Raw genomic sequence first — 25,554 nt, forward strand, 5'->3', positions numbered from 1 at the left:
TCAGGTGTCTCCATACCTTTGAACCACCATACTTAAAGGCTATTGATAAATACAATTCACCGTGCCGCTAATACCCTCATCCAGCTATGTTTGGAAAAAAAGTAACGCCTCTCTGAGTGCGACAATGCAAAAGCACAAGAAATTCCCTGCGGTCCTTAATGTCAAAATAGTTTCAGCCCCTAAGGGGATTGTGTTAGCGGCCTAAATTCTGTGACTGCTATGAAAAAACTACAATTCCCAGCATACCCATCAGGCTATGCCTACCATGGCATGCTGGGAGTTGTAGTTTTATGACCAGTTGCAGAGCCATTAGTTGCACACCTTTTGTATTACTGTTCTTCCTTAGCACCGCTGCGGTGCTGCTCCCCTGTACCAGCCTCACCTCATGATAAACAGCAACTAGATTAAAAACTGCCAGTTCTGCGCCCACAACAAACATGGCCGACGTTGCGTTTTAAGAGGTGTTGCGTAGTTACGTCACTGGAAGCCCAGCCCTTTGCGCCGTGCGTGGTTTAAAGAAGAACACGCATGTTGCTGGAGCCGGAAGACGAAGTAGGTGAGAGGGGTTAACCCTTGTAGCGCCCGGTGTATACAGCCGCTGCAGGGGGTTGTGGTGCTGCTGTGTGCAGGGGTGCACGGTAGGGGGCGTTCATGCGTGTGGCGCAGGTTGCACTGCGGGAGCTGCTGATGTGTCGCCTCTGGAGCTGTTTGTCGCACCTGCTCTGCGTTTTTCTATTTGCAGTCCCATGATAGCCATGACCCACACTGTCTGTCCACAGGGGGGCGCCAGAGGGGGCCACGTCACCAGTTCTGCAACTTTCTCATCTACTTTGCATTCCTCCCTATTCCTGCTTGCTGTCAGTGAATGGACGGCTCCAGACTGGAATCCTTATACTTGTTGTATGCAAATCCTTCCCTGCAGGTGTATCTGGCGCAGAGCGTTCCGTGACCGCGCAGATCTCTGGTTATACCGTCTACATCTGTGGTTCTTGTCTACACTGCAGCAAACCCTCTGCTGTGAGAAGTATACAGCTACCTTTATACGGGCCGGCACCATATTTGGCTGAGAAATTTGCTTGTCAACGTGCGTTTTACTTGTGAAATCGCCTCGCTTCTGTGAACTTGCGATCTTCTGGCGCTGGTTTCATGTCCGTTGGAGGATCAGTAATTGTTTCCTATCAATGAGAGACCTGGCATCGCGGAGACGTCAGACGGCGCCCAATATGTTTGACTATCCTATTGAAAACAAACACCGATACGGTCCGAGGGATATGAAAAAATAGGGTGTGAGTTTTTTTATTTTTTTTCCCCTTGCAAGGAAAAAAATAATTTGGCTGCCTGTGTGACTCCATTCGAAAGGGAGGAATTCGTATTCGCACGCATTCTGTACATCTCGCAACGCACAAAACAAATGCAAGATTCCTGCTCGTGTGACGGCAGCCTCGGGTTGTGTTCGCATTAGGTGGAATTTGCCAAAGCCCTGTAATATACACCACACAGCGCCAAAGTCACCCCTTCATTTGGAAAGATGGAGTCCGCACCGCGAATCTGCTGCTATAATTCACGCACTGCGGATTCCAAATCCACTCCGGATTTGATTTCCGCACGGACTGTGTGCGCCAAATTATAACAATCTCACCAGCTGTACTGCTCCTGTAAGAAGAAACTGCGTGGACTGTGCTTTTTTTTTTTTTTTACCTTTTCTTTAAAAAAGGTTCTTAATAAGGATTTTTTTTTGATGTGGTTCAAAAACGCAGCAAAAGTCGCCAAATGTGAACGCAGCCTTAGGGCTCATTGACATGAATGTAAATATGCAGCGGGTTGCGCAGTGAATAGAGCGCATGCATTGTTTTCAATGGTTCGTTCACAGCTGGATAGTTTTTCAATGGGATTTGTGCGTTAAAGGGCTTTTCTGGATGCGGATGATTTCCCCCCCCCCTTTAAATGGCTGCCATGGTGTTAAAACAATAAAAGTAACGAAGCGGACTCGCAGGTTTATTTCTTCGGCGCGGTCTTTATTTAAGAACAGCTACCAGCTGACCTGACAGTCAGAGGCCGTAGCGGTCACATACTGTTCTGCTGGCATCATGGCGGCTCCCAGCATCTCAGTGGTGATTTCTGGGGGGGGCGGCTGCTCCTGATTGGCTGCTATCTGACCGCTGTAGCCAACCCCCTTAAAGTTACCCTTTGGTCTCAAGACAAAATTCTGTTGAAAGGGTTAAGAGGGTGTTCTATTATCTCCCGCTGGTCTTCTGGGTCAGTATCCCGCAGGCCCCTGGTTCTGGGCCCCATTTTCACCTTTCCATATTGGCCGCTGCAATCTTCAGACTACTCCAAGCACCCTGTGCATCGCGGCGTGTTGGACTACTAACGCACTAGACTGCTTTCTGACTGGCCAGCGCTGCTCACATGATCCGTGCCGCAGAGCAGCATGCAGCGACTGGGATAGCGATACACCGCGTGGCTCGGGTAATTACATTGCAATCCGTGATCTCCCGCAAGCCGTAAAAATCCTTTTAATGACGATTCGCAGTGCATCCGCGCGTGTCGTGCACATGAGGCCTAATAGAAGGGTTTGGAGTTCATCCGCCACTTCTTGGGCACTGCGACTGGCTAAGTGCTTCTGCGCCTTCATTTAACCGATCGGTGGGTCTCTGTTCAGCACCTAGACCCCCAAAGCTGAAAACGTCCGACATGTCAAGTTTTTGAAAGCTCAGTTGCCCTGAAGTGTCTTTCTTCTGCTTGGATTCAGGAATGCGGCGACTCTCAGAACGCTCGTGTGTTATCATGTTTAGAAATAATGGCAGACATGTAACTATTCCTCATTTTTGCCTTGCAGAAGGAAGATCCCGCTGAGACTGCCCAGCCCCCTGTTCGCAGCAATGGTAATGTCCGCATATCTTCTCGCACTCTGTGGGTTTGTAGCTTAGGCCGAAGGTCCACGGATGGATTATCGCTGCGGAAATCGCGGCCATTGGCCTGCTGTGTTAATCGATTCTCCCCTGCCCACGAGTGGAAATAAACTGCGTTTTTCCGGTCGTGGGGGAGAATCGCAGCATGTTCTATTCTGTGCGGAAAAACACAGACTGCTTCCATTGCAGTCAATGGAAGCCGTCCGTCCCATGATATTCTGCAGTGTGAGCATGCGCTGCACTGCGCTGGCTCGCCGGACGAGACACTCGCGGCGGATCCAGAGAGGTGAGTATGGGGTCTCTGGGGGGTGTCGGGCCTGATTCCGCTGTGATATTTTGCAGGCAGAATCTGACCCGGCCGTGGGCAGGAGGCCTTAGGCTACTCTCACACATGCGTTCAGAAAACGTCGCTCACAATTATGGCATGTTTACCGCCATTTTAATGCACCCCATCATGATGGCGGATGAGGTGCGTTATAAAGGCCTAAAACGTGAAAATAGAACAGACAGCACTCAAAAATCGTGGCGTTAGAAATGCTGCGTTCCAATCAATGGGAGTGGTGTACTGCGGTTAGCGCAGCGCTCGGGATGCCGCGCTAAGAAGCGGCATGTGTGTGGTCCTTTTATTATATCACACCTAAAAAAAAATTGTTGTTGGTTGATTATCGTCTGGTGTAAACAGGTAATCGTTGTCTTCCAACAACCAGCCAACAGCTCTGCAGGGAGGTGAGCGCTTGTTCTGCCTCCCGCTGAATGCTGATTGTTCACAGAAAATGCATAAATATGTGCAAGCGATCCCCAACTGAGCAGTGCCTGCTGGTCTATGAAGAACTCGCTGCTGCTGTCGTCTCTTGCCAAAAATATCTCGCACCCCTACCGAGTCTATGAATGTTTCTGCTGTGTAAGGCCTCATGCCCACAGCCAGCTCGGATTCCGCCTGCAAAATCTCACAGCGGAATCAGACCCGACGCACCCCAGAGACCCCATAATCCCTTCTCCGGATCTACGTCGAGAGTCTCTGCCGGCGGTGCGGCGCACACGTGCAGTGCAGCACATGATGAGTCGGCGGTGAAGCGATTTTCCCGCGATACTTCCGCTGTGCTCACAGAGCGGAGTATCACGGGATGGACGGCTTCCATTGTCCGCGCGATTTTCCGCAATGAGTAGAGCATGCTGCTATTCTCCCCCCGCGAGCGGAAAATCGCAGTTAATGTCTGCTCGTGGGCGGGGAATAATCTGTTAATATAGCATGCCTGTGGATGGCTATTGCTGCGGGATTCTGACGACTAATCCCGCAGCGATAAACCGTCCGTGGGCTTTAGGCCTAACTGCTCTTAATTCTTCATTCGGTGACTGCGAAATTGATCAATACTCAGTTTAAAAGCACCCAAACAACCAACGTCTGTAAATAATAGCGAATTGTGTTGAGGAGCTATCTGAGTAGTTGTTCGGTGTAAGGGCTCATTCACACTGCTGTATTTGGTTTCGGTCCAAAACAATGTGTACTCCTTGTGTGTTTTTTGCGTGCTGGAAAAACAATAGAAGGCCCCGTTGATTTCATGCATAAATACGCTTGTATCATTTGTGTATTCACGGCTTATTTTTGTGCTCCAATTGACTTTATTGCCTTATTTCGGTCCATAATAGCGACCAAAGTAGGACATGCTGCGCTTTTAGTCACTCACATAAATACGTGTGTGGAAAACGTCTGAATGCCCAAATGCGAATCAATGGGGTTTCAACACTGCCTATTACACGTGTAATACCCAACGCAAGTACGCCCGTATGAATGAGCCCTGAAGGTACTTTTAGCTTGTGGATCTCCTATCTGCTAATGCTAAATGTGGCATATGGAAATGGTTAATTAGAAACCCTTCTCTTCGGTTCATAGAGGGACATAGTCTGCTGTGGACCCCAATTTGTAATGTCTGTATACCCTAAGAGGACATACTTAATGTATTGAGTCAACGCCTTTTCCATGAGTCCCACTGCTTCAGCTGGCACAGTAGACAGCCCGGTATATCTGGTGTGTACTGCACAGGTACCTTCGTTCTTAATATACCATGCTTCCCCGAAAAGAAGACCCTGTCTTATATTAATTTTTGCCCCAAAAGAGGCACTGGGTCTTATTTTTGGGGATGTCTTATACTTACCTAGCAGGCGCTGTCTGGGTCCCTCCTACTGGTCTCCGCAGTTCCAAGCTGTGATTGGTTTATCGAGCACTGGCTCTGAATGGCTGAGCCATGGCACTCAAGAACCAGTCAGAGCAATTGCTAGCTGGAGGCGGGGTTTACAAACCCCATTACCAGCAAGCAATGTTCTGTCGGCGCTGAGAACTGCATAGAAGATTGCCAGAACTGTGGAGACCAGCGGGAGGGACCCGGACGTATTGTCTGGTGTAGACAGGTAATCCTTGTCTTTCAACAACTTGCCAGCAGCTTTGTATGAAGGTGTGCTCTGGAGCGGCGGGTGCCTCCCACCAACTACTGACTAGCTCCAGTCTTTTTTTTTTTTTTTTTTTTTTAACATTTTGTCCTCCTAGTTAATACTGTGCAGAACACAAATATATGTGAGTGATCCTCAACTGAAGAGTCCCTGCGAGTCTTCAACAGAAGACTCGCTCCTGTGACCTCTCGCTAGTTTTGTCGTGGCCTCACAAAGAAGTGAGTGGGTACTTGAAGACCTCACGTATTTATGTGCAGTCAGTAGACTTGGCAACCAATGAGCGTGCGTTGGGGAGGGGTTGAAATATCAAATACACGCCGCCGAAGAACCTCGCACCCCCTAACTAGTCAGGGAGAGGTATTTTGGCTCCCAACAATTGGTTCAGCGTTGGTGAACTTGAACAAAAAGTGAACCGCTCTGTGTAAAGGCACACAGTAATTCGCACACTTCAGCGACTACTTTTGAGTGATTATTCCTCTGATAATAGTCCCATGTAAAGCCACCCTGAGGGAAGAAGTGTTTGGGCTGTGGTATTCTTGGTAAATGATGGCGGTGACTTTGTGGTTCCAGGCTTCTGTGTTAGACATGAAGTCCAAAGAGGAGAAGGACGCTGAGCTGGACCGGAAGATTGAAGCTCTGCGGAAGAAGAATGAAGCTCTTGTCAAGAGACACCAGGTAGCTTTCTCTGGGTGTTATGTAACTGGCGCTGGGTGTGCAGCTCCAAGCCTTTATTAATGAGCGTACATAATTATCTTCTAGGTGGAAGAAGATAATCCTGATGATACTGTCGTAAAGATACACTAGAATAACATCTACTCTAATGTATCTTGCCGAGAATGGTGAGCAGTACATGCCCACAACCCCGTGTGCCCTCAGAGCATGTGGGTCCACGTATTAGTTTATGGAACGTCCCGGTTGGGTGTAGACACACAGATGTCAGCCCAGTCATCAGCGCTGAAAGAACTTTTTCTAATCTACACCGTCAGGGACATGTATCCCCAGCAAGTACTGAGGAAGAGGGTCACATGCCTCGAAACACATTTACAAGCTGGTCTTATTAATAAACTAAGATTTCTTTTGGCAAAAACCTATGACAGTCATCTTTGTCTGAAGGTGGCGCCATATTCACAGGTTTTCATCTTATTTGTCTGCGATTTCCTACGTTAAGGCCTTATGTCCACGGGCGGATTTTTGCTACGGAATCCGGAGCGGGTGTCTACCTCCGTACTCCGCAGCAATAACCCTGCATAGCACGTTATGGAAAAAAGATTCTGCATTCACACAAGTAGAAACCAATTGCGGCCCCTCTCCAATTGACATTGCGGACAGGCCGCGGATACCGCGGTAAGAGCAGGAGATTTAGGGGAAAAAAATCTGTACTACGCACGTGCAACACCTGGCTTGTCTTCTTTCTTCTGCACTACAGATATGTGCAGATGCAGACGGGGACTTGGGCCACGGACATGAGGCCTTACCATATGGGCAGAACGTTTCATAGGGTGGGCTGCACCTTCCTGAGGAAAAAAAAAAGTCTTCTCCATTCTGTCCCTGTTACTTTAGCTCCAGGTTCCTTACTTCAGACTTTTCCACATCGGGGGTTGCTCCATTTCGTCTTTTTCTTCTATTTTTATAAAGTCACACCTTTTGGGTAGACACTAAGACAAGTGTTGGCATGCAATTATTGGGCACTATCACGAAAAAATGACAGTTCTTCTATGGCACAAGGTGTATGCAAATGAGCAGCAAACTGTTTGATGGGCGTTCCTCTTGTTTGAGCTGACCCTGGTCTTCTGCAGCAAGTCCTCCCCATCTAATTCCCTTACCTCATCATTGACGCATACAGCTTTCTACAACTTATGTGGCAAAGAGTAGTGCAAGTGAAGGACATTAATTAGGCTCATACCCTCAACAGGAAAAAGTCGCTGCCCATGCGCCAAGGCATGGCTTTAAAAAAAAAAAAAAAAAAGCTGAAGGGAGCTGTAGTTGTCAGTCATCGGGCAAGGGGATGGGTTGGAGGGGGCTGAGAGCAGAAACCCAGGACCAGTTTGAGCGAGAGCAACACCCATTGCAGTTTACTGCTCTTTGCATAAGGCACCCCGCAGAAAGATGGCGATTTCTCAGCAATGGCTGATCTTGGGCTCTTTCTACACAGGACAACTGTCGGATGCTTAAGCACCTGACGGTCATCTCAGTGAGTATTGCTCCTGTTATTTGACACAGGAGCGACAATCTTTCACTGAATGGAAGCGCGGCGTGGCTTCCACCCGCCACCATTCATAGTAAATAAGCAGTTGTTCATAGATGAATGACTGCCTGTTCACACTGGCCGATTGTCATTTGACTTTCATGCCTGTCTAAAGTGAACGATGAGCAAATGACTTGTTCATCGTTCAGTTGCCCGCAGTATTTACACTGAACGGTTATTGATCAGTTTCACACAATCCAACAATAATTCCCCGATGCTGCCAGCAACCCTTATCTTGGTGCGGCTGATTCAGATGCCTACAATGTGCTAACTTCCCATAAAGTCATAGGAAGTGCTCCATGCTGTGCACTAGTGCGGTGGCCTGTAACCTGTGGTCCTCTAGCTGTTGCAGAACTACAACTCTCAGCATGCTGTGTAGTGAAGAAGTGGAGTTCCTGCTTCTCAATAAGCCGCACTGTGTGAAACATTTTTTGGGGTCCTGGAAAACCTTTATTCGGTGCTTTGTGACTCTGGCACCAAAAAAAACTGTCATGATTCCATTGATCCTGACGCCCCATTGGCTTTATTTCAGCATACACTTATAGCTTCCTTACGTGTATCCGTCTCTCATTCCCAGATGATCGAGGAGGACCGCAGGATGGCCGAACAAGAAGGAATTGCTGTGACCACCCCAAGGAAAGCCAAGCACCTGGATGGCGAGCCGGATAAAGCTCGGAAGGAGAAGGAGAATTTCTCCATCACTCTTGATGTTTCTGCTGGGGTGAGATCTGTCTATGTGATTTATAGGCCAGTCATTATATACCGTAGTACATGTAGCAGGTAAGAAGGGGAGAGTACAGCAAGCTACTCAAAGGTTGTAATACACCTCTGCAGCCTGGTGTAATGGCTTACATCAGAGGAACATCTGATCTCCGCTATTTTACACTTTAAATGCTGCATTCAACGCTAATTGCAACATTTAAACTTTGTGACTGTAGGGCGCCCTTGCTTAGTCGTGGCACAGTCAGGGCCAGTACCTAGTGCAGGATCCATTGTAGGCTATTTGACCATATTTCCAGCTGTTAAAGGGGTTGTCCCGCGCCGAAACGTTTTTTTTTTTTTCAACCACAATGTGCATTAATATGGCCATAGAGAAGTGTATAGACCCACTTGCTGCCGCGGGACAACCCCTTTAAGGCATACTTGGCTATGCTCTATGTAGACATGTGCCAGTACATTTTATAGTTTTACAAGAATTAATACAAATCTGAAAGACCCCGCACATTTTCTACAATAGGTTATTTATGAGTACGAGGCTGGTAACATTGTGTTATAAAACTATGCAATTTGGTATTGTCACAAAACGTATAGTATCCTTTAGGAAGATGCCATAGGATGGTAATGACTATCTAAATGTATGGCTCTCAAATAAGCCTTGGAGCATAAAGGAAAAAATAAAGTTACGCTGTAGTGTTCACTACCTGCGTTGACTCACCGGTGCGGTGCTGGTCTCCATCAGACTCGTGTTACAAGCGGCATCTGATGGGTGTGCAGATAAGTCCGGTAACCTCCCAGCACATGTATCTGATGCCGCAGGAGCTGGCTTGTAACGCCACAACTGCATGAAGGAGACCAGGACAGCAACCATGATTCCTCACAGGTAATGCATGCTGCATAGTAACATAGGATGGAAGGATGAAAAAAGACATATGTCTATCCAGTTGTAACTATTACCCCCCGATGTTGATTCAGATGAAGGCAAAACCCCCCCCCAATGAGGTAGAAGCTAATTTTCCTCATTTTAGGGAAAAATATTCCTGCCTGACTCCAAATCAGGCAATTGGAATAATCCCCGGATCACCGACCCTTCTTAAGTAATTAGTGCTAACACATGATATTGTATCACTAAAAAAAACATCTTGGTTACTCTTATAGAGTTCCCCATCCCCACGTCCTCAGGCTGCATTCACACGAACGTATATCGGCTCGGTTTTCACGCCGAGCCGATATACGTAGTCCTGGTGTGCAGGGGGGGGGGGGATGGAAGAGCCAGGAGCAGGAACTGAGCTCCCGCCCCCTCTCCGCCCCTCTGCACTATTTGCAATGGGGAGAGGCGGGACGGGACGGGGGGGAGGGGGCTAATTCTCGGACCTTAGCCCCGCCCTTGTCCTGCCTCCTTTCATTGCAAATAGTGCAGAGGGGCAGGAGCTCAGTTCCTGCTCCTGGCTCTTCCATTCTCTCCCCCCCCCCCCCCCCCCCCCTTGCACACGAGGACAACGTATATCGGCGCGAAAACAGAGCCAATATACGTTCGCCTGAATGCAGCCTCAGGCAGAGAGTTCCAGTGTCTCACTGCTCTTACAGTAAAGAACCCCTGCCTATGTTGGTGTAGAAACCTTTTTTCCTCCAGACATAGAGGATGCCCCCTTGTTACAGCCACAATCCTGGGTATAAACAGATGATGGGAGTTATTAGGTTGCACATAGTTATTAGGTGGCACCTCAGCCGGCTTTTTTTTTTTAAATTTTTTATTTTAAAACTAAATTACCCCAAATTTGATAACCTCTCTGGGTATTGTAGTACGCCCATTCCATTTATTACTTTTGCCCGCCTTTGTACCTGCTCTGATATGTCCTTCTTGAGTATCGGTGCCCAAAACTGTCATATTCCCTGTGTGCTCTGACCAGTGATTTTTTTTTTTTTTTTTTTTTTCTTCTCATCATGTGCCCCTAGACCTCTATCAGACATGACTATGCAGTTATGATGATTGGTCTGTCCAGTCTCTCCTCTTTCATAGGAGGGTTTATATGGTACTGCCTGTCAAACATGACTGCACAGTAATGACAACCATCATCCGCCTCACTACTCTCGTCTATAGGAGTAATGGCAGCAGTGTTCATTCTCATTAACCCCTTCCTTAGGAGGAGTAATTGTAGTACGGTGATTTTCCGTATTGGACATGACTACACAATTATGGTGGCCATTGTCCGCCTCTTTACCATCTCCCATGGTAGGAGTAAGTGTACCTCTGCCTCTTTATTTTCATCCATAGTGGAATAATAAGGAGGGGTAACCCTAAAGGTACATTAGGCATCCTACCCCCTCATTCACCAGTCACACCGGAGGACTCGGGGCATGATGGTAGATGTAGCTACCACACCACCGGGTCCTCTTCTCCTGACAGAAATGTCTTACATGTAATCAGTCTCTGTATCCGATATGACTGCGCGGTAATAGCGTGCCTTGTCCGTTTGCATTACCTCCCTTTTCATAGGTGGAATAACTGTAATACTGTGAGGCTGTATTGCTGTTTGACTACGCGATTGTTATGCTGATGCAGTAAATAAAGACATAAAACTGCCTTTATTACTCCCCCGGGCAGACTGAAGGAACTACTGCCAGAATCTGTATCTCACATCGTTATGCAGATGTGTATGTGAGGTGTATGTGAGTGCTGGCTATCCGCTCCACTCCCTCTATAGGAGAAGGTATTGCTGCTCAAGCTGATTGCTTACATGATAATTGAAAGTTTAGACCTCCTCTTACACCCCCCTCCCCATCACTGGGTGGAACAATTGTATTATGACTATCCTGTAAGGTGGGATTTCAATCGCAATCAACCACATTAATGCCGCCATGCAACGTGTGAAATGCTTTGCCGCTACTTTTCATATGGGACATCATTGTGCAGTTCTCTCTGCCATCACAGGGTTGCTTTTCACTCTTCATGGAGTTGTATCTGTATTCCTATGTGACATAGTATCCACGTGGCAGCAGTACTACCCTCCATACCGCAGTTACATTACTGCTACATTATATATAGTGGGATCACACAGTATGATTGGCCACATTATTTTCTCTTAGGAAGGCGTCCTTGTACATTATGTCGCTACATTCTGTCTCCCATAGCCGAATAGTCATAGCAATGCCAAGAGCTGCTGTGACAGTTGAAATGCATCAGATTGTCATGCCATTGTATGCCCTTGTTGGGATTTAAATATATCTTATAAATTCTTGGTCCCTTGCCCCCCCCCCCCCCCCCTCCGAGAAATGGATTTTACAGTAAGTAACAAAAATCCTGTTTTGATGCACCCATGATCCCGTTTACCATGGCGGCAGCTGCCTGACGCTGCATCATAACTTTATTTTTCCAAGGTTACGGTTACTGATATTTAAGATGTAGCGGTCAGGCATTTGCAGAAAGAGTAGAAAAAGCAATTCTTGTATCCGTCAGCAGAGCTTCAGGGGATACACTTGAAAATTGATTGCAAAAATGAACATGCCCCTTATTAAGTTTTGGTAACCTAATTATCCACTTAAGTAGCATTTCTATTCCCTCGGCAGTCCTTTTTATGTTGTCGTGACCTGAAATGCCACCTGACAGGAATGTGGGAAAGTTCTTCCTTCTTACACAACTTGTTGTCTCTCTCTACTTCAGGAGAAGAGAGTAGTAAATGATGGGAAGTTGCCCAAAGCTTCGCAGTCTTCTCCTCGCTCCGAAACCTCTCATAGAAGTCCCACTCAGAGGATTAGCGGCCGTACAGGACCTTCCTCAGGCGGGCGAACACCCCAAGCGGATCAACACCTGGAACCGTACAAAGTAGAAGAGGATGGCAGTCACCCATCTGAAAGGGCAACAAGAGGGAGGAGGAGTCAACTCCCTGATATGCCCAGGAGAAGTCCGAGGACTCCTACTGACGATTCTCATGGAGAACGATGGTCAGCGTCTTCCCGAGGAGCAGAGAGAGGTGGAAGAAGCCCAGGAAGGGGCGGGGGCATGTTAAGTAGAGGCGGCGGTCATGGAGGACCGGTGGATGGCATCGCAGCACCTGATAGAAAAGTTAAGGTATTGACATTTAGCTTCTTATTTCTGACAGTCTGTATGCTGCAAAATAAGTTGGCTTTGTGAGAAATAAATTGCTGTGCACGTACCTGTCCTGCCCGGCGGAGTGGGAGGATGCAAATATGAATAAAAGTTTTCAGAATGTCTTGTTTTTGTTTTTTTTTTTCTTTTTCTTCTAGGAATGGGAAGAGAAGAGGAAGCAGAATATTGAGAAGATGAATGAGGAGATGGAGAAGATTGCAGAATATGAAAGAAGCCAAAGGGTGAGCGACCAGCCTGTGTCCTTCCCATTACGAAGAGACCATTTACATGGGTAGGGCAGATGGAGCTTTGCTGCTGGGGCTGCACGATTGTGACAAAAGTTGACAGCTCAGATGTGCGCCGGAAGGTAACCACATTCTCTCTGGCACTCATCGGAGTTGTCCACTTGTGTCACAGGTAGGTTAATTTCCACTCTGTGTTTATTCCTGAAGGTTGCACCATAACCCCGGTATTTATCTCCCTTTCTGATATCTCACTTTATACAGGTAGACTTTATGCCCGTTAAGTGCTGGTCAACAATATAGCATGCTGGTTGGCATTCATTACTACCATTCACGTGCAGCAGATCATAGATGGTATGGTGATGAATGATTTAATGTGATCTCTCATCTCCATATAGATTGCATTTGTTGGCAGCACATCTGGTACTTACATGAGATGTGCTGCCCATAAGCAAGCATTTATTTATTTATGGTGCAATCTGGTGTCAAATGAGCAATTGCTCGTTTGACGACTGCTGACATTTTTACATGGGCAGATGATTGGGAACAAGCATTTGTACAAGTGTGTGTTTGCTCAATCATCATCACTGAGAATAATCACACTTTACTGGCTAACACCAAACCTTTTTTCATAATGCTCAATCATCGGCTCATGTAAAAGGGTCTCTGGTGTCATTTTGAGACCACATTGATGACCACTTATAGAATGGAAACTGGACAATGTAAAATATTGATTAGATATTACAAATGACTCTAAAATCTGCTGGTTGTCACTGGCAAATGTCAATAAGCTTCTCAGACCCCCCCCATCCCCTTCCCCAATTCTGTATATAAAATAACATTTCAATTGTCAAATATAGATCTAAATAACTAGTTTTAGGAACACTTATGTCCTCTTTAGACCATTATATGAGCGCTAGCTCTTGTGTTTTCTTGACAGTGATTAGAGCTAATACAGAAGCATTTAAAGGGCAATTGGTTCCATGTGGCATAAACTAAGAAAGCGGCTGATACTGTCCTCTCTGCTCGTCTCCTGCTGGCAGCTCCAGGGTCTCCGCTATATGTGTTTTACAGGCTGCAGTCCACCTGTGACATCCTGTAAGCCTGCAACGACTTAATCCTGAGCACTGTCATTTGGCTGCACCAGCTTTTTGGGGGATGGCTTAGGCTGACTGCAGCCTGTAAAGATGATGTAGGCAGGGGATGGGGAAGAAGAAGGTATCAGCTGCTTTTGTCATTTTACACCACGTGGGATCTGTTGAGATGCCCTTTACATAACTATAGTAACCCCTTTAATGGTGCTTGTGGAATAGCACCTTGTACAATACTGCAGCCAATCTTCAGTAATGACATGTGGATTACAGTTAAAGGGGTTTTCTAGGAACTTACTATGGATGATCTATCCTCAGGATAGGTAGTCAATAGTTAATGAGCAGGGGTCTGCCGCACGGGATCCCTGCCAATCGGCTGATTCTCTGATGCGCTGTCATTGCAGCTGAGCTGGAAGTGTAAAATAGAAGAAGCGATGTTGATTGGTGGACCCCAGACGATCAACTATTGATGCCTTTAATCCACTTGAAACCATGGCTAGTCCAGGTGCAGTCCAGCACTTGGCAGTAATCCGCATGAAGCTGCGCAGTTTGACTGTATCCTGTATGGTTATCCTGTATGGTTACACATTTTTCTTTAGTACAACTGAATGTTTCTTTTAGGATGGAGTGAGGGAGAAAAATCCCATCCGCAACTTCCTTGATGACCCCAGAAGAACTGGCCCCATCGCAGACGTTGACCGGAAGGAGGGAAGCCGCAGACACAATAGAAACTGGGGTGGTGCTGATTTTGAGAAGGTTAAGACCGGTATGGACCGGGAAAAGGAGAGCCATGTAAGTGTACGTGTCTGGCTTATGTACAGCGTTATTTACTGTCAAGCGTTTGTCATCCCAAGTGCTCATTATCAATTTTTAATATAAAGGGGAGGAGACCCGGAGGAAAGAACCAAATGGATATGACCATGTCAATGACTGGCAAAGAACGTGCAGAATATGTACGGTGGAAACAAGAGCGGGACCAGATTGATCAGGAGAGACTGGCCCGGCACAGAAAGCCCACCGGACAGTGGAGGAGAGAGTGGGACGCAGAGAAAACCGATTCTATGTATGCATTATAACATATTGTGCACATCATAACATATCGTCATTAACCAGTGGCTTCAGGTGTTAAAGCTTTATTCTTCTTGACAGGTTTAAGGAGGGAGCTACACCCCACGTAGAGGAAGAACCAGTCGGCAGAAGAGGTGACTGTTTCATTTCTGCATGTGACTCTCTATAGTGGGAAGTTCTGCAACTCTGTTTCAGTTTTTCTCACCCGTTTCAAGACCCCTACCTGCTGGGACTGAATGCAAATGTTTATTCAGTTGATGGAAACCTGTTCTGATTATGTTCATGGGCCTTTAATGACTTATGCAAATGGCAAGCTGCTATGGAGCACAGTGTATGGTGCCTCCACTGCAAGTGACACCTGAAAGAGAAGGCTTGCCTATTGTGCTATATTTTACCACAAGGACAGAAGGGCCTGTTTTTGTTTTTTTTTTGTTTGTTTTTTTGTTTTGTTTTCCCCCATGTATGGTATATGCAGCCTGGTGCATGAGGACCATGTTTTCCACTTCAGTCGCTGCTTCTAGGAGGGAATACTTGCCCCACAGGGGTACAAGTTTTCATGCTCTGCATTGAAGCAAAAAATGTTTCCGATCGCTAAAAATAAGCAGTGATCTTGAAAACGGTGAAGATTTACAGCAGTACGTTAGAAAGTTACAGAACTTGCTAGAAGAGGGGAAATCTAGAATATATCATTTTAAGGTAGACACATTGTTTGTCTTCTGATGAGGGCAATGGGCTGCATACTGGTACAGTCGCGTCCCTGTTGATTCTATTGCAATCTTTATTTTAGCGCTGAATCCTGTTACGTTTGGAGCCTGTTATCAAAAAGGGAGATTAAATCAGTGAGGACGTGGCTATGCTGGTATGCAGTCTGTTCCCCTTGTTAGGCCGCCTGCAGACGGCCGCGCGAAATCTCACGCGGCAAACAAACAGCTGCATGTTTTATTTTTGTGCGGGGCTCGCAGAGCCTCGCACAGAAACGTCACTCACCCGGCCGCCGGCTCCGGTCTGCGCATGCGCCGGCAGCCGGCACATGAAAGAGCCGGGGCCGCCGGGCGCGGGTGAGTACGCGCTCGTCTCTGCAGGCGCTCAGGTCGGGTCTCGCGGCGAGAATTCTCGCCGTCGGATCCGACCCGCTCGTCTGCAGGCGGCCTTAGTCTGTGACAGGTTTTTTTTTTTAAAGGGGTTGTCTGAGATTGTGGTTTTTCTTTTTTTTTTTTTTCTGTAAAACACAGCTCTCCTTGCCATAAAACAACAAATCGGCGTCTACTCCTCGCTCCCGGCATCTCACGGTCCCCCTTCCGTTCCACAGGTTGCAGTCCCACCTGTTTATGGGATGTCACAGGCTGCTGCAGCCAATGGCTGAGCTCCGTGCTAGATTGCTAAGCTCTCATTGGCTGCAGCAGCCTGTGATATCCCGTAAACAAGCTGTAAACGTGACATCACAAGGGCTACCCGGAAGAGCACCACGGGGCACAGCGGGAGAGGCAAGTGAATGACTATTTTGTTTTATGGCAGAGGAAGCTGTTTTAGAGAGGGGGAAAAAAACCAAACCTTGTAGAATCTTAAAGGGGTTGTCCCGCGAAAGCAAGTGGGGGTATACACTTCTGTATGGCCATATTAATGCACTTTGTAATGTACATCGTGCATTAAATATGAGCCAAACAGAAGTTATTCACTTACCTGTTCCGTTGCTAGCGTCCCCGTCTCCATGAAGCCGTCTAATTTCAGCGTCTAATCGCTCGATTAGACGCGCTTGCGCAGTCCGGTCTTCTCCCTGGTGAATGGGGCCGCTCGTGCCGGAGAGCTGCTCCTCGTAGCTCCGCCCCGTCACGTGTGCCGATTCCAGCCAATCAGGAGGCTGGAATCGGCAATGGAACGCACAGAGCCCACGGTGCACCATGGGAGAAGACCTGCGGTCCACCCTGGGTGAAGATCCCGGCGGCCATCTTAGCAAGGTAAGGAAGAAGTCGCCGCAGCGCGGGGATTCCGGTAAGTACTATCCGTTTTGTTTTTTTTTTTAAACACATGCATCGGGTTTGTCTCGCGCCGAACGGGGGGCCTATTGAAAAAAAAAAAAAACAGTTTCGGCGCGGGACAACCCCTTTAAAGCAGTTGTCCATGATCACGGGGTGCAGATCTGTGAAGGATGATAATGATACGTTGGGTTGTTTAGATTGTATCTAATGCTTTGATTGTTTTTCTGACAGACCAAGGAAAACGAGGGGCTCCAAAACCCCCCACTATGGCAGAGTTCCTTCCAGAGAGCCTTAAAAGACCACAAAGGAAGAATCAGAATAGAAGCCGGGCTGTGAAAAAACCTTACAAGTGGGTCTTGCTTCAATGTGTAGAAAAATGTCCATCCTAAGTCTAGGTGCACATTAGCTGCAAGTGTGAGTTGTAGCCGAGAGACTCGGGTACCACTCATGTGAGACAGCACATTGGCATGTCCTATTTCTCGTCCGTGAGGCGAATATGATTAGGATATGCCATGACTTTTTCATACAGACCACCAGTCCGTATGCAACCCTAAATCATTCATATACTAGATATTGTATCGCACACTTAAGTAGAGGCTTACATTTTATGAATCCGCACTGCATTACAGTATATAAGGCAGTTACTTCATCCACCATTATCAGAGCTGCTTTGTGTTAGACGCACGCTGGTGCCGCAGCAGACAGTCCTCTGGGAATTCAGCCTTCAGGATGTCAGAAGAGGTTGATTTATGACCGCCTGTATTCGCTGGTGTATAAATGGCATGCATTATGGCTACAGGTATATTAAGACATAAGATCCCGCTTACAGATAGAGCTGTTTTGATAATTAGGAATTTCCACTATTTTCTTCTTATGCAGTTGTCTTGGGGGTTGGCGTAACCTTTCCATGTTTGTTCATATAGATGAGCCTGTGTGTGTATAAGGTTGTGCGAGCTGTATGGTTGTACACTCGGAGTATAACGGGATGTTTTCTGTTCTCTTGCAGCATGCATGATAGCCGGTGGGAAGTGGAGGAGGAGGAGGAGGAGGATGGTGAAAATGAGAAGTACAAACCTCTAACAGAGGAAAAAGAGAAGGAGACTTGTGTAGAGAAAGCAGTAAGTTCTTATCCCACAACGGTAGAGAAGTCCAGCAGTGTAAAGCATGCACGGTATAGAACAGTTGATATTTTTGTGTCAGGTATGTTACATTGATGGCCTATCCTCTGTGATTTATGGGCTCTCGTACACTGCATCCATATTGGCTTTTATCAGAACTGCTCCAATTTATAAGCAGGATGCATCCGATAATGTGCATCTACCCTGTAGATAATAAACATTAGCAGATACAGACCCCCACAGATACGTGGAGCACTGTGACCCCTGGTATGGTGATGCCTATATGTGGGTGGCTGGATCTGGTATAGTGAATGGGACTGGATTTCAAGTGTGTCTGTCACTATGTATGTCTAGTACTGTAGTGAGAAGCCACAATTCTTCTCCTAAGGATAGGCCATCAAAGTTGCCATTATTTTTCTGGAGGACTCCTACACATTCATGCTTCGCTGTTTCCATCAGTCCCATAGACTTTGACTGGATCGGCAGCATGCTTGATCGACTGCTGCTTCATATAGACTGTCTCATAGCGGACGGTGGGCACAGAGACATGGGGGGGGGGGGGTCGGGGATCCTCAACAAAGATGATAAAGGTGTTGGGTCTGAATACCGTGAACACCTTTAGCCACTAACTGCTGTACCTTTTTAGAAGCTCTGTATCGGATACGAATATGCGGTCACGCCATTTGTCTTGCTCTGATTCTTCTATTCCAGGAGATCAGGAAGCCAGTGGAGCCGCAGAAACGGATGCCAGAAATGTCAGCAGCAGTGAGGGAGAAGAAACATGAAACTGTAGCAGATGATGATTCTGTAGAAGATGATGAAGAATGGACAGATACTAGTGGTGATGAGGAGGATGATGAAGATGATGTGGAGGAAGAGGATTCCTTAGAGGCTGAAGTAGATCATAAAGCTGCTACGGCCAACGCTCCTTCAGCTACCCCAAAAGAACAGAGGCTACCAAAACAGGCAGAGACCCCTAAGCTGACAATGCCTCCACCTAACGTGAGCGCTGATGACCGAGCTGTGGAGTCCAAACCCACCAGCCCATTCTCCCCGGAAGGACACTGCCCAGTAACAGACTGGGGAGAGGAAATGGAGCTGCTGTCTCCTCGGGGAAGTAGCAGCGAGGACAGTCCGCCTCAGGCCGGAAGTACAAGGGGCTCCAGTGAAGATGCAAAATCTCCAAACTTCTCCCCCTCAGGTCAGTGAATGGTACTGTACTAATTTTAGTGTCATGTGATGGTGTACAAACTATGGTATAGTGGGATGACTCAGTGAAAAGCATCAACCTATGTCAAGGCCAGCAGGTAATGTAGGGAGTAGTCAGTAGTTGCTTGACTGTGTCCCTTTAAATTCTCAAACCATCTATACAATGTCCTAATAAGATAATCTACGTTCCTGGCGTTTGGTACAGACAGCATTGTAGGGTTGTCTTTTGGATGGTGTCCTACAACCCCATCATGAGCAGACCTTTATGTACAGGGAGCTTTTGTGTCGGCAGCTCTTTATTTCTGCTGCATTAGACAATTATGAGCAGTGACTGTAGTAGTAAAACTTTGAGATAGTCTGAAACAGCCTTCCCGTCTAATCAGCAGCTCAGCTTGCTTCTCTGTACATCCTCCTTGCTTTACATTGCCACTCAAATTGGCTGCTATATATAAGCACAAGCTGAAAGGGGTAGTCCCATCTTGGCCAAGAATGGCTGCAGTGGGAATTCCTCTGTGTGAGGTGGCCAGGAGTGCAGAAATGGCGTAACACAGCCCACTAAACTGAGTCCCTAACTCTCAACCCTACCCCCCCCCCCCCTTCCCCCAAAAAAGGGCACAACAGCCATGTCAATGGATAAATAGATATGGCTCTTGGAAGGCAGGGCTGAAAAAAAAAAAAAAGACAAAAAAAAAAAAACCGCTGGTCTTGAAAGGGTTAACAGGAAGTTGTTTCATAGAGAATTGATTTCTAAACTGACCAATGTAAAAGATGATTATCAGGTATTTGCCATAAATAGGCTAAGCCAAAATGAGTCTCTGGAAGGCTGCAGCTCCGCAATGTGGTAACCACATACAGCCAATGGCTGCATGATCTTGTCTGTGACCATCGGCTGCCGTGGGTTTTGGTTGCATGGGGCTTCAGTCTAAGGGTACCTGTACTTGGAGTGGATAGCTTGCGGTAATTGCAAGCCATTGTAATTGGACCCCATTAATCGCAGGCTGCACTGGACTTGCTCATTTTTTAGTTGGCAAGCCTCCGGTGCAGCCCGGCAGTTAGTAATGATCTGCAGGCGGTTACTGCGGATCATCCACAGCAGGTATGGGCACCCAGATCAGTGTTCCTACATTCCAGTCCCCAGGTGTCCCCCCAACAGGAGATGATTCACGATATCCTATAGAGAGAACACTGACTATAATGACATCACCTATGCACTACTAAGGAAATCCTGCCAACCTGACCTGTTGGGGTACAAGCGGACTGGAGTTGATTTGCTGATCTAGATCTATTTTGTCCCTTGTTCCCCCTCCCTCCTGCATGACATCCGGGATTCGCTGTCCGGCCGCAGTATAACCCACGTCTATAGATCTCTATGTACAGAACGTTCTTTAGTGATTGGCGGTATGTGATCATCTTAATTAAGGATACCTAATTATTTTTCACATGGACTGAAGTTTCTGTTCTTCCCAAACCCGCAGGCTATGACAGGAAACAGCACAAAGTCAGCTATTAACCCTTCCGCTTCCTGCCAGGTCTCCTCCCGCAGCGCTTGTGATTGGATAGTGAATGCTTGGCCTTGTGCGATTGATCTGCATGGACTAGAGCCCGAATAATACACTTGCGTTCATGCATGTCATCGGGCACAGAATCACGCGGCTGACCTCAGGGGCTTTGGTTCCATCACCTCACTGTGAATTCTCTTATGCCATATTGCTGCTGACTCGTTTATGTCTAATGTATGGTAACTAGCCCACCTTACGGGCTGCTGACTTGGTAAGGGGCTTTTCTACAGTTTCTCTTATCTGTGCAATGTATGATCAACGATAGAAAGTGCTGATTTATATGAAAGTATTTCTTAAAAGGTAAGCCAGCATATATTAGTAGAAATAATAAATAATATATGTTCATGCTCTTTTCCTAATCTTGGCCTGCAGTTCTTGCATGCACACACATGCATTGGTTGCTCTGGCCTTTAAAAGGGGTTATCCTGTTCTTTAAAATTGATGGTCTGTTCTAGACTAGGTCATCAATTTAAGTTCAGGGGAGGCTCTACTACTGTATGAAGGGGCCATGGTGCTCCTGCGGATGGTGCTGTGTCCTCTTCACTGTTTTGTGTTGTAGCTCAGCTCCGTCCCAATTTTAAAGAACTGGAAAATTCCTTTAAGGTGGCTTTCCCACCATAACCACTGCTGGAATATGGTGTTTGATTAGTGAAGATCTGACTGGTGGGACTCTCTTGATGCCTAGGAAGAAGTGGCACGGCCGCAGCTTTGGCTTCTTTGCAAATCTGCACTACGCCCAACCCAGCGCTGTATCTGGAATTGCAGCAGTCCATCCAAGTGACTGGGCTTATATTGCAATTTGGACAGCTTTTTAAGAAAAAGGCTTTACTGAGATCCCCACTGATCTGATTATGTTATTGATGTGCAAGTGATGCTTATGGTGGGGAACCCTTTTAAAGGGTATGTCCATACTAACAAAATGTCTTTCTAATGAAGTAAGTTTGTAAATGGCCTTAGTTAAGGGGAACGTGTCACGTCTGATACACACTATAAAATAAGTTATGGTTCTTATAGGACAGGGACTGCGGAGTCCAGGTGTGTAGTTTTATTATACTTACCCGACTTCCTGTTCCCTTGCTGTTACCCCGCGATGTCAGCTCTTGGTCTGTGAGCATGACCGTCCTTCTGTCAGTTCATGCGTACACATACAGTGCAGGCACTTCTGTAGAGGATAGACTGAAGAAGAGTTACACTTTCAGACCAAGTACTGACTTTGAGCAGTGACAGCGAGGGAACAGGGGGCCAGGTAAGTAGAAGAGTACCCCTAGACTTTACGTTCCCTCTCCTAATAAGCACAAGAACTTAGTTTATGGTGCTTATTGGATGTGATTTTAATAATTTTTCACTGTCTTGAGTATACAGCTCCTATGGATCTCTATGGCAACAGCTTACAAACAAATGGTGTAGTCTGATTCTGCAGTTGTACTCCCTTCCATCTGTCCCCTAATTCTTGCTGATATACCAAATATAATGTATATATGGAGTCTAGATGGAATGGAGTAGGATTGCAGAATGAGACTACACAAGGTTGGTTTGTTGGCAGGAATTATAGAGACGTATAGTTCTGCATAAGAGCTGCAGACACAAAGCTAGGGTTTTTTTTTTGCAAAGTTGCTTCATTTTTTGTGTTGGTCCATTTACATGTATCTGATTTTGTGCAGATCTGCATCAGTTTTCGTCCTTTCAATTCAAATTGAAGGGATGAAATCTGCTCCAGATGAGCAACAAATCTGTGTGAACGCACGCTTGGACTAAACTCGCATTACACTTAGAAACCTGTTCAAGGGCTGTTGCCCACGGCTCCATATGAGAATCTCCATAGGCTTCCTATCACCACAACCAAGCCTGAAGCTTGCAGCTGTGGTCTCTGCTTCTTCAAAGTCTCCATTCAAATGCAGCTGGACGGAATAGCCTAGTTGACTGTTCTGTCCGACCTAAATGCTGGAGTCAGATGGAAACCTGATAGAAGGAAGACCAAAACTTGCAGCTTTGGTCTGTTTTACTAGTGGCAGCCCATGGAGACATCCTGGATCGGGGGTTAAAGTTCCATGCGAATGAAGCCTTAGATGCAATAAGATTTGGTCGTAGGTTGGACATGGCCTATAAAGGCTGCAGCAACCCATCCTGGGGGCCTTCCATTGCTTTATCTTTGCATCCTGTACGCTTGGCATAAGAAACACTACTTGGGTTACATTTTACAGTATTTACACATAATTAAGTGTAATGGACAATGTAAGACTGCTAGCACATGTAAGTAATTTTAGACACAAACTGTTGTACACTCTCCTTTAAAGAGTACTTAGACTTAAAATGTACAGAATAGGCAATTTCAAGTATTTTGGCAATAGGTTTTATCAGCCTCTTCTGTACATTTTACTTACCAAACCCCTCTTCAGCTATACAGCTAGGTGACGACAGGGCTAAGAAATCAGTCTTCATCTCACTGCATAACATTAGAGGGCGCTTCATCCAGATGTATCTGCTGCTGCTCTCTAGAACTGCTGTAGATATGCGGTTGCCAATATACAGTTCCATTTTATTGACTACATTTTTTTAAAGTGTAATCTTAGTTCTGTGTCCCCCAATGTGTCTGTCTCACCAATGGGGTGTTCTATAAATCCCCTTGCTCACCTCCTGACCCAATGCACTGCCAGGGACTCATTGCATACTACACACCCAAGTGTCCTCAGTCAGGCAGTAAGCAGGTATGCTGTGGGGAGGAGAAGCTGTTTGCAGACTGAAACAGCTTCTCCTGACACAGCACACTGCCGGAAACAGCGGGAGCGAGAGGGTTGTAGAACACCCTGGCGGTGGGACAGACACATTGGGGGACACAAAGAACTAAGATGACATAAAATGCAGTTATTAGTAAAATGGAGCTTTATATTGTCTACAGCTGGATGGAGTGCCCTCTTCTGTTATGGAGTGGGGCGATCATGGATTTCTCAGCCCCGTCTTCACCTAGCTGTACAGCTGAATAGGGGCTTTGTAAGTAAAATGTACAGAATATGCTGACAAAACCTTTTACCAAAAAAAGGCTTGAAATCGCCTATTCTGTACAATTTTAAAGGGTAGGCACTCTTTAAATCCTGCTTGGCACCAGCCATTCAGTGTACAGCATCTGGACTGTTTTTTGTTTTTTTTTGTTTCTGGTCAGATATTGACTTGCAGAAATGCTACCCTCCAATAGGTGGCGCCCTAGAAAGTATTGCACCAGCTCACGTTTGTGAAGGCAAAATAAAGAAAATCGTATCCTGAATGAAGTTTTACAGCCTCAGTAGATGAGCTGCTGCATTTGTTGAGGGTCTTGGATTATTTCCGTGTACTTCAGTAAATAAGGACCACAGGGCATAGCTGGGGAGGCTGGTGGGGCACGTGCCGCAGGCGGAGGGCTACCAGTAAGCCTCTTGGACTTGTTACAGCCCGGCTCCGACTGCACGCACCTTATTTTCTGAAGTGCATAGAGCCCTTTCTAATGGCATCTGCTTACCTGTCTTTTTAGTCTTGCACAGAATCATGGAAACTCTCTCAGCCTCATGGTAAATGCATGGGCGATCTTGTATCCCTGTACCTGACTAATAATGCTCTGTTGTTGTACAGCAGTGACACCTGGTGGCTATAATCTAACATAGCAGCCTACCACAAACCTAAACAGAGCCGTGTTCCGTATTCGGACATGTATTCTTCAGCTGGATGATTGCTAAATTGCTATTTATGAGGTGTTTTTTTTTTTTGTATATTTTGGATACTTTTGTATAGTTAGCAGTAAGGTTGCATTAAATGAGAACTCCACTTAGCAATAACCATGAAGTGTCCAATGCTCTGTTGCTCCATTGAAGGACACTTGGTCCCTTTTTGTCATTTTTATCATTTTTATTTTATTTTTGCATTGCTCACAAAACTTGGAAGAAGTTGCGCTTTATTTAATTATTGTCATGACCAAGGCTGTCCTTAATGAAATAATTGGATCATGCTGTGATATGTCGTGATGTACCACTGCACTGAAGTGGCGCTACAGCGTACAGTTGTTTGTTTTTTTCAGATGTGGATCAGACATTTCTTGTAACAATAAGGACAACGTCTTGGTATTCTGTATTTCTGAAAACCTAATTATTAATTTTAAGATTTGTTTTATTTACTGGATCTTTAATGACATTAAATACATTTTTGTAAATAACTGTTCAGTATTTTTTTGTAAATGAGAAGCTGACTGGTCGTTTCTGGAGAATGGAAATCCTCTTTATTTCATACAAAACTGCATGTTTGTCGTCCCTCTCTCAGCAATATGAACAGTTCTGTGTCCAGACACTCGTCTCTCTCTACCAGCAGGAACTCCCAGCACAATGCTAAACATTATCAGCAGCCCAGTTACTTACAATGGGTTGTGTGTAACTTAACCCTTGAAACCTGACCGACCGAGTCTGTTCCAGGTCTGTGTGGGTCCTTGTTGTATGGAGTCTTCTGGACTCCCTTTTATTGCAACGTGCTGACACTGGCCCCCTGAATTGGGCTGTGCCCCCTACCCTTTTGTTTTCCGTGTCTATCTACACCTTTCCCCCCCCCCCCCCCCCCCCCGCATACTACTGTATTTGGGAGGCGGCTTATGTGGCATGCTCATTGATATTTTTATATGGCCTTTCACAGTTTAGACTGATTAAAATAAATTTTATTATAGAATGCTAAAAAATATATACCACTCTAGGGCACACCTGACATAGAACAAAACCAACAACGGGCAGCATGCTAGATGGGTTGGTGGCCAAATTAGATTGTAATATTGGCGACCAACTCACATATACTCCAAACAAGGTTACTGTGGGGCCGTACACTAATGCCCCCAGTGGCCAAATAGTGTAAATAGCTCTCCCTAAATTAATAGGCTCAA

At 46.3% G+C, this 25,554-nt stretch overlaps 1 protein-coding gene across 6 annotated transcripts in view; it reads left to right on the forward strand.

Moving 5' to 3' along the window:
• Nucleotides 1-511: 511 nt before the first annotated feature.
• CCDC9 (coiled-coil domain containing 9) overlaps nt 512-25,554 on the forward strand; it is a 65,407-nt gene continuing 40,364 nt past the window's right edge. For 2 of the 6 annotated variants that reach the window (XM_066581132.1, XM_066581137.1), the window contains exons 1-12: nt 512-556; nt 2,840-2,885; nt 5,928-6,032; nt 8,180-8,323; nt 11,981-12,388; nt 12,565-12,648; nt 14,361-14,537; nt 14,621-14,802; nt 14,889-14,941; nt 17,015-17,132; nt 17,790-17,901; nt 18,613-19,102. In XM_066581132.1, coding sequence (XP_066437229.1) covers nt 2,883-2,885; nt 5,928-6,032; nt 8,180-8,323; nt 11,981-12,388; nt 12,565-12,648; nt 14,361-14,537; nt 14,621-14,802; nt 14,889-14,941; nt 17,015-17,132; nt 17,790-17,901; nt 18,613-19,102 — 1,876 coding nt within the window. In that variant the 5' untranslated portion in view covers nt 512-556; nt 2,840-2,882. Of the gene's footprint in view, nt 557-616; nt 639-1,114; nt 1,287-2,839; nt 2,886-5,927; nt 6,033-8,179; nt 8,324-11,980; nt 12,389-12,564; nt 12,649-14,360; nt 14,538-14,620; nt 14,803-14,888; nt 14,942-17,014; nt 17,133-17,789; nt 17,902-18,612; nt 19,103-20,585; nt 23,006-25,554 lie in introns of those variants that run through there. The other 4 variants (XM_066581138.1, XM_066581135.1, XM_066581134.1 and 1 more) reach the window with 4 other exon arrangements.

The sequence above is a fragment of the Eleutherodactylus coqui genome, chromosome 10, assembly GCF_035609145.1.
Source record: "Eleutherodactylus coqui strain aEleCoq1 chromosome 10, aEleCoq1.hap1, whole genome shotgun sequence".
NCBI lineage: Eukaryota > Metazoa > Chordata > Amphibia > Anura > Eleutherodactylidae > Eleutherodactylus > Eleutherodactylus coqui.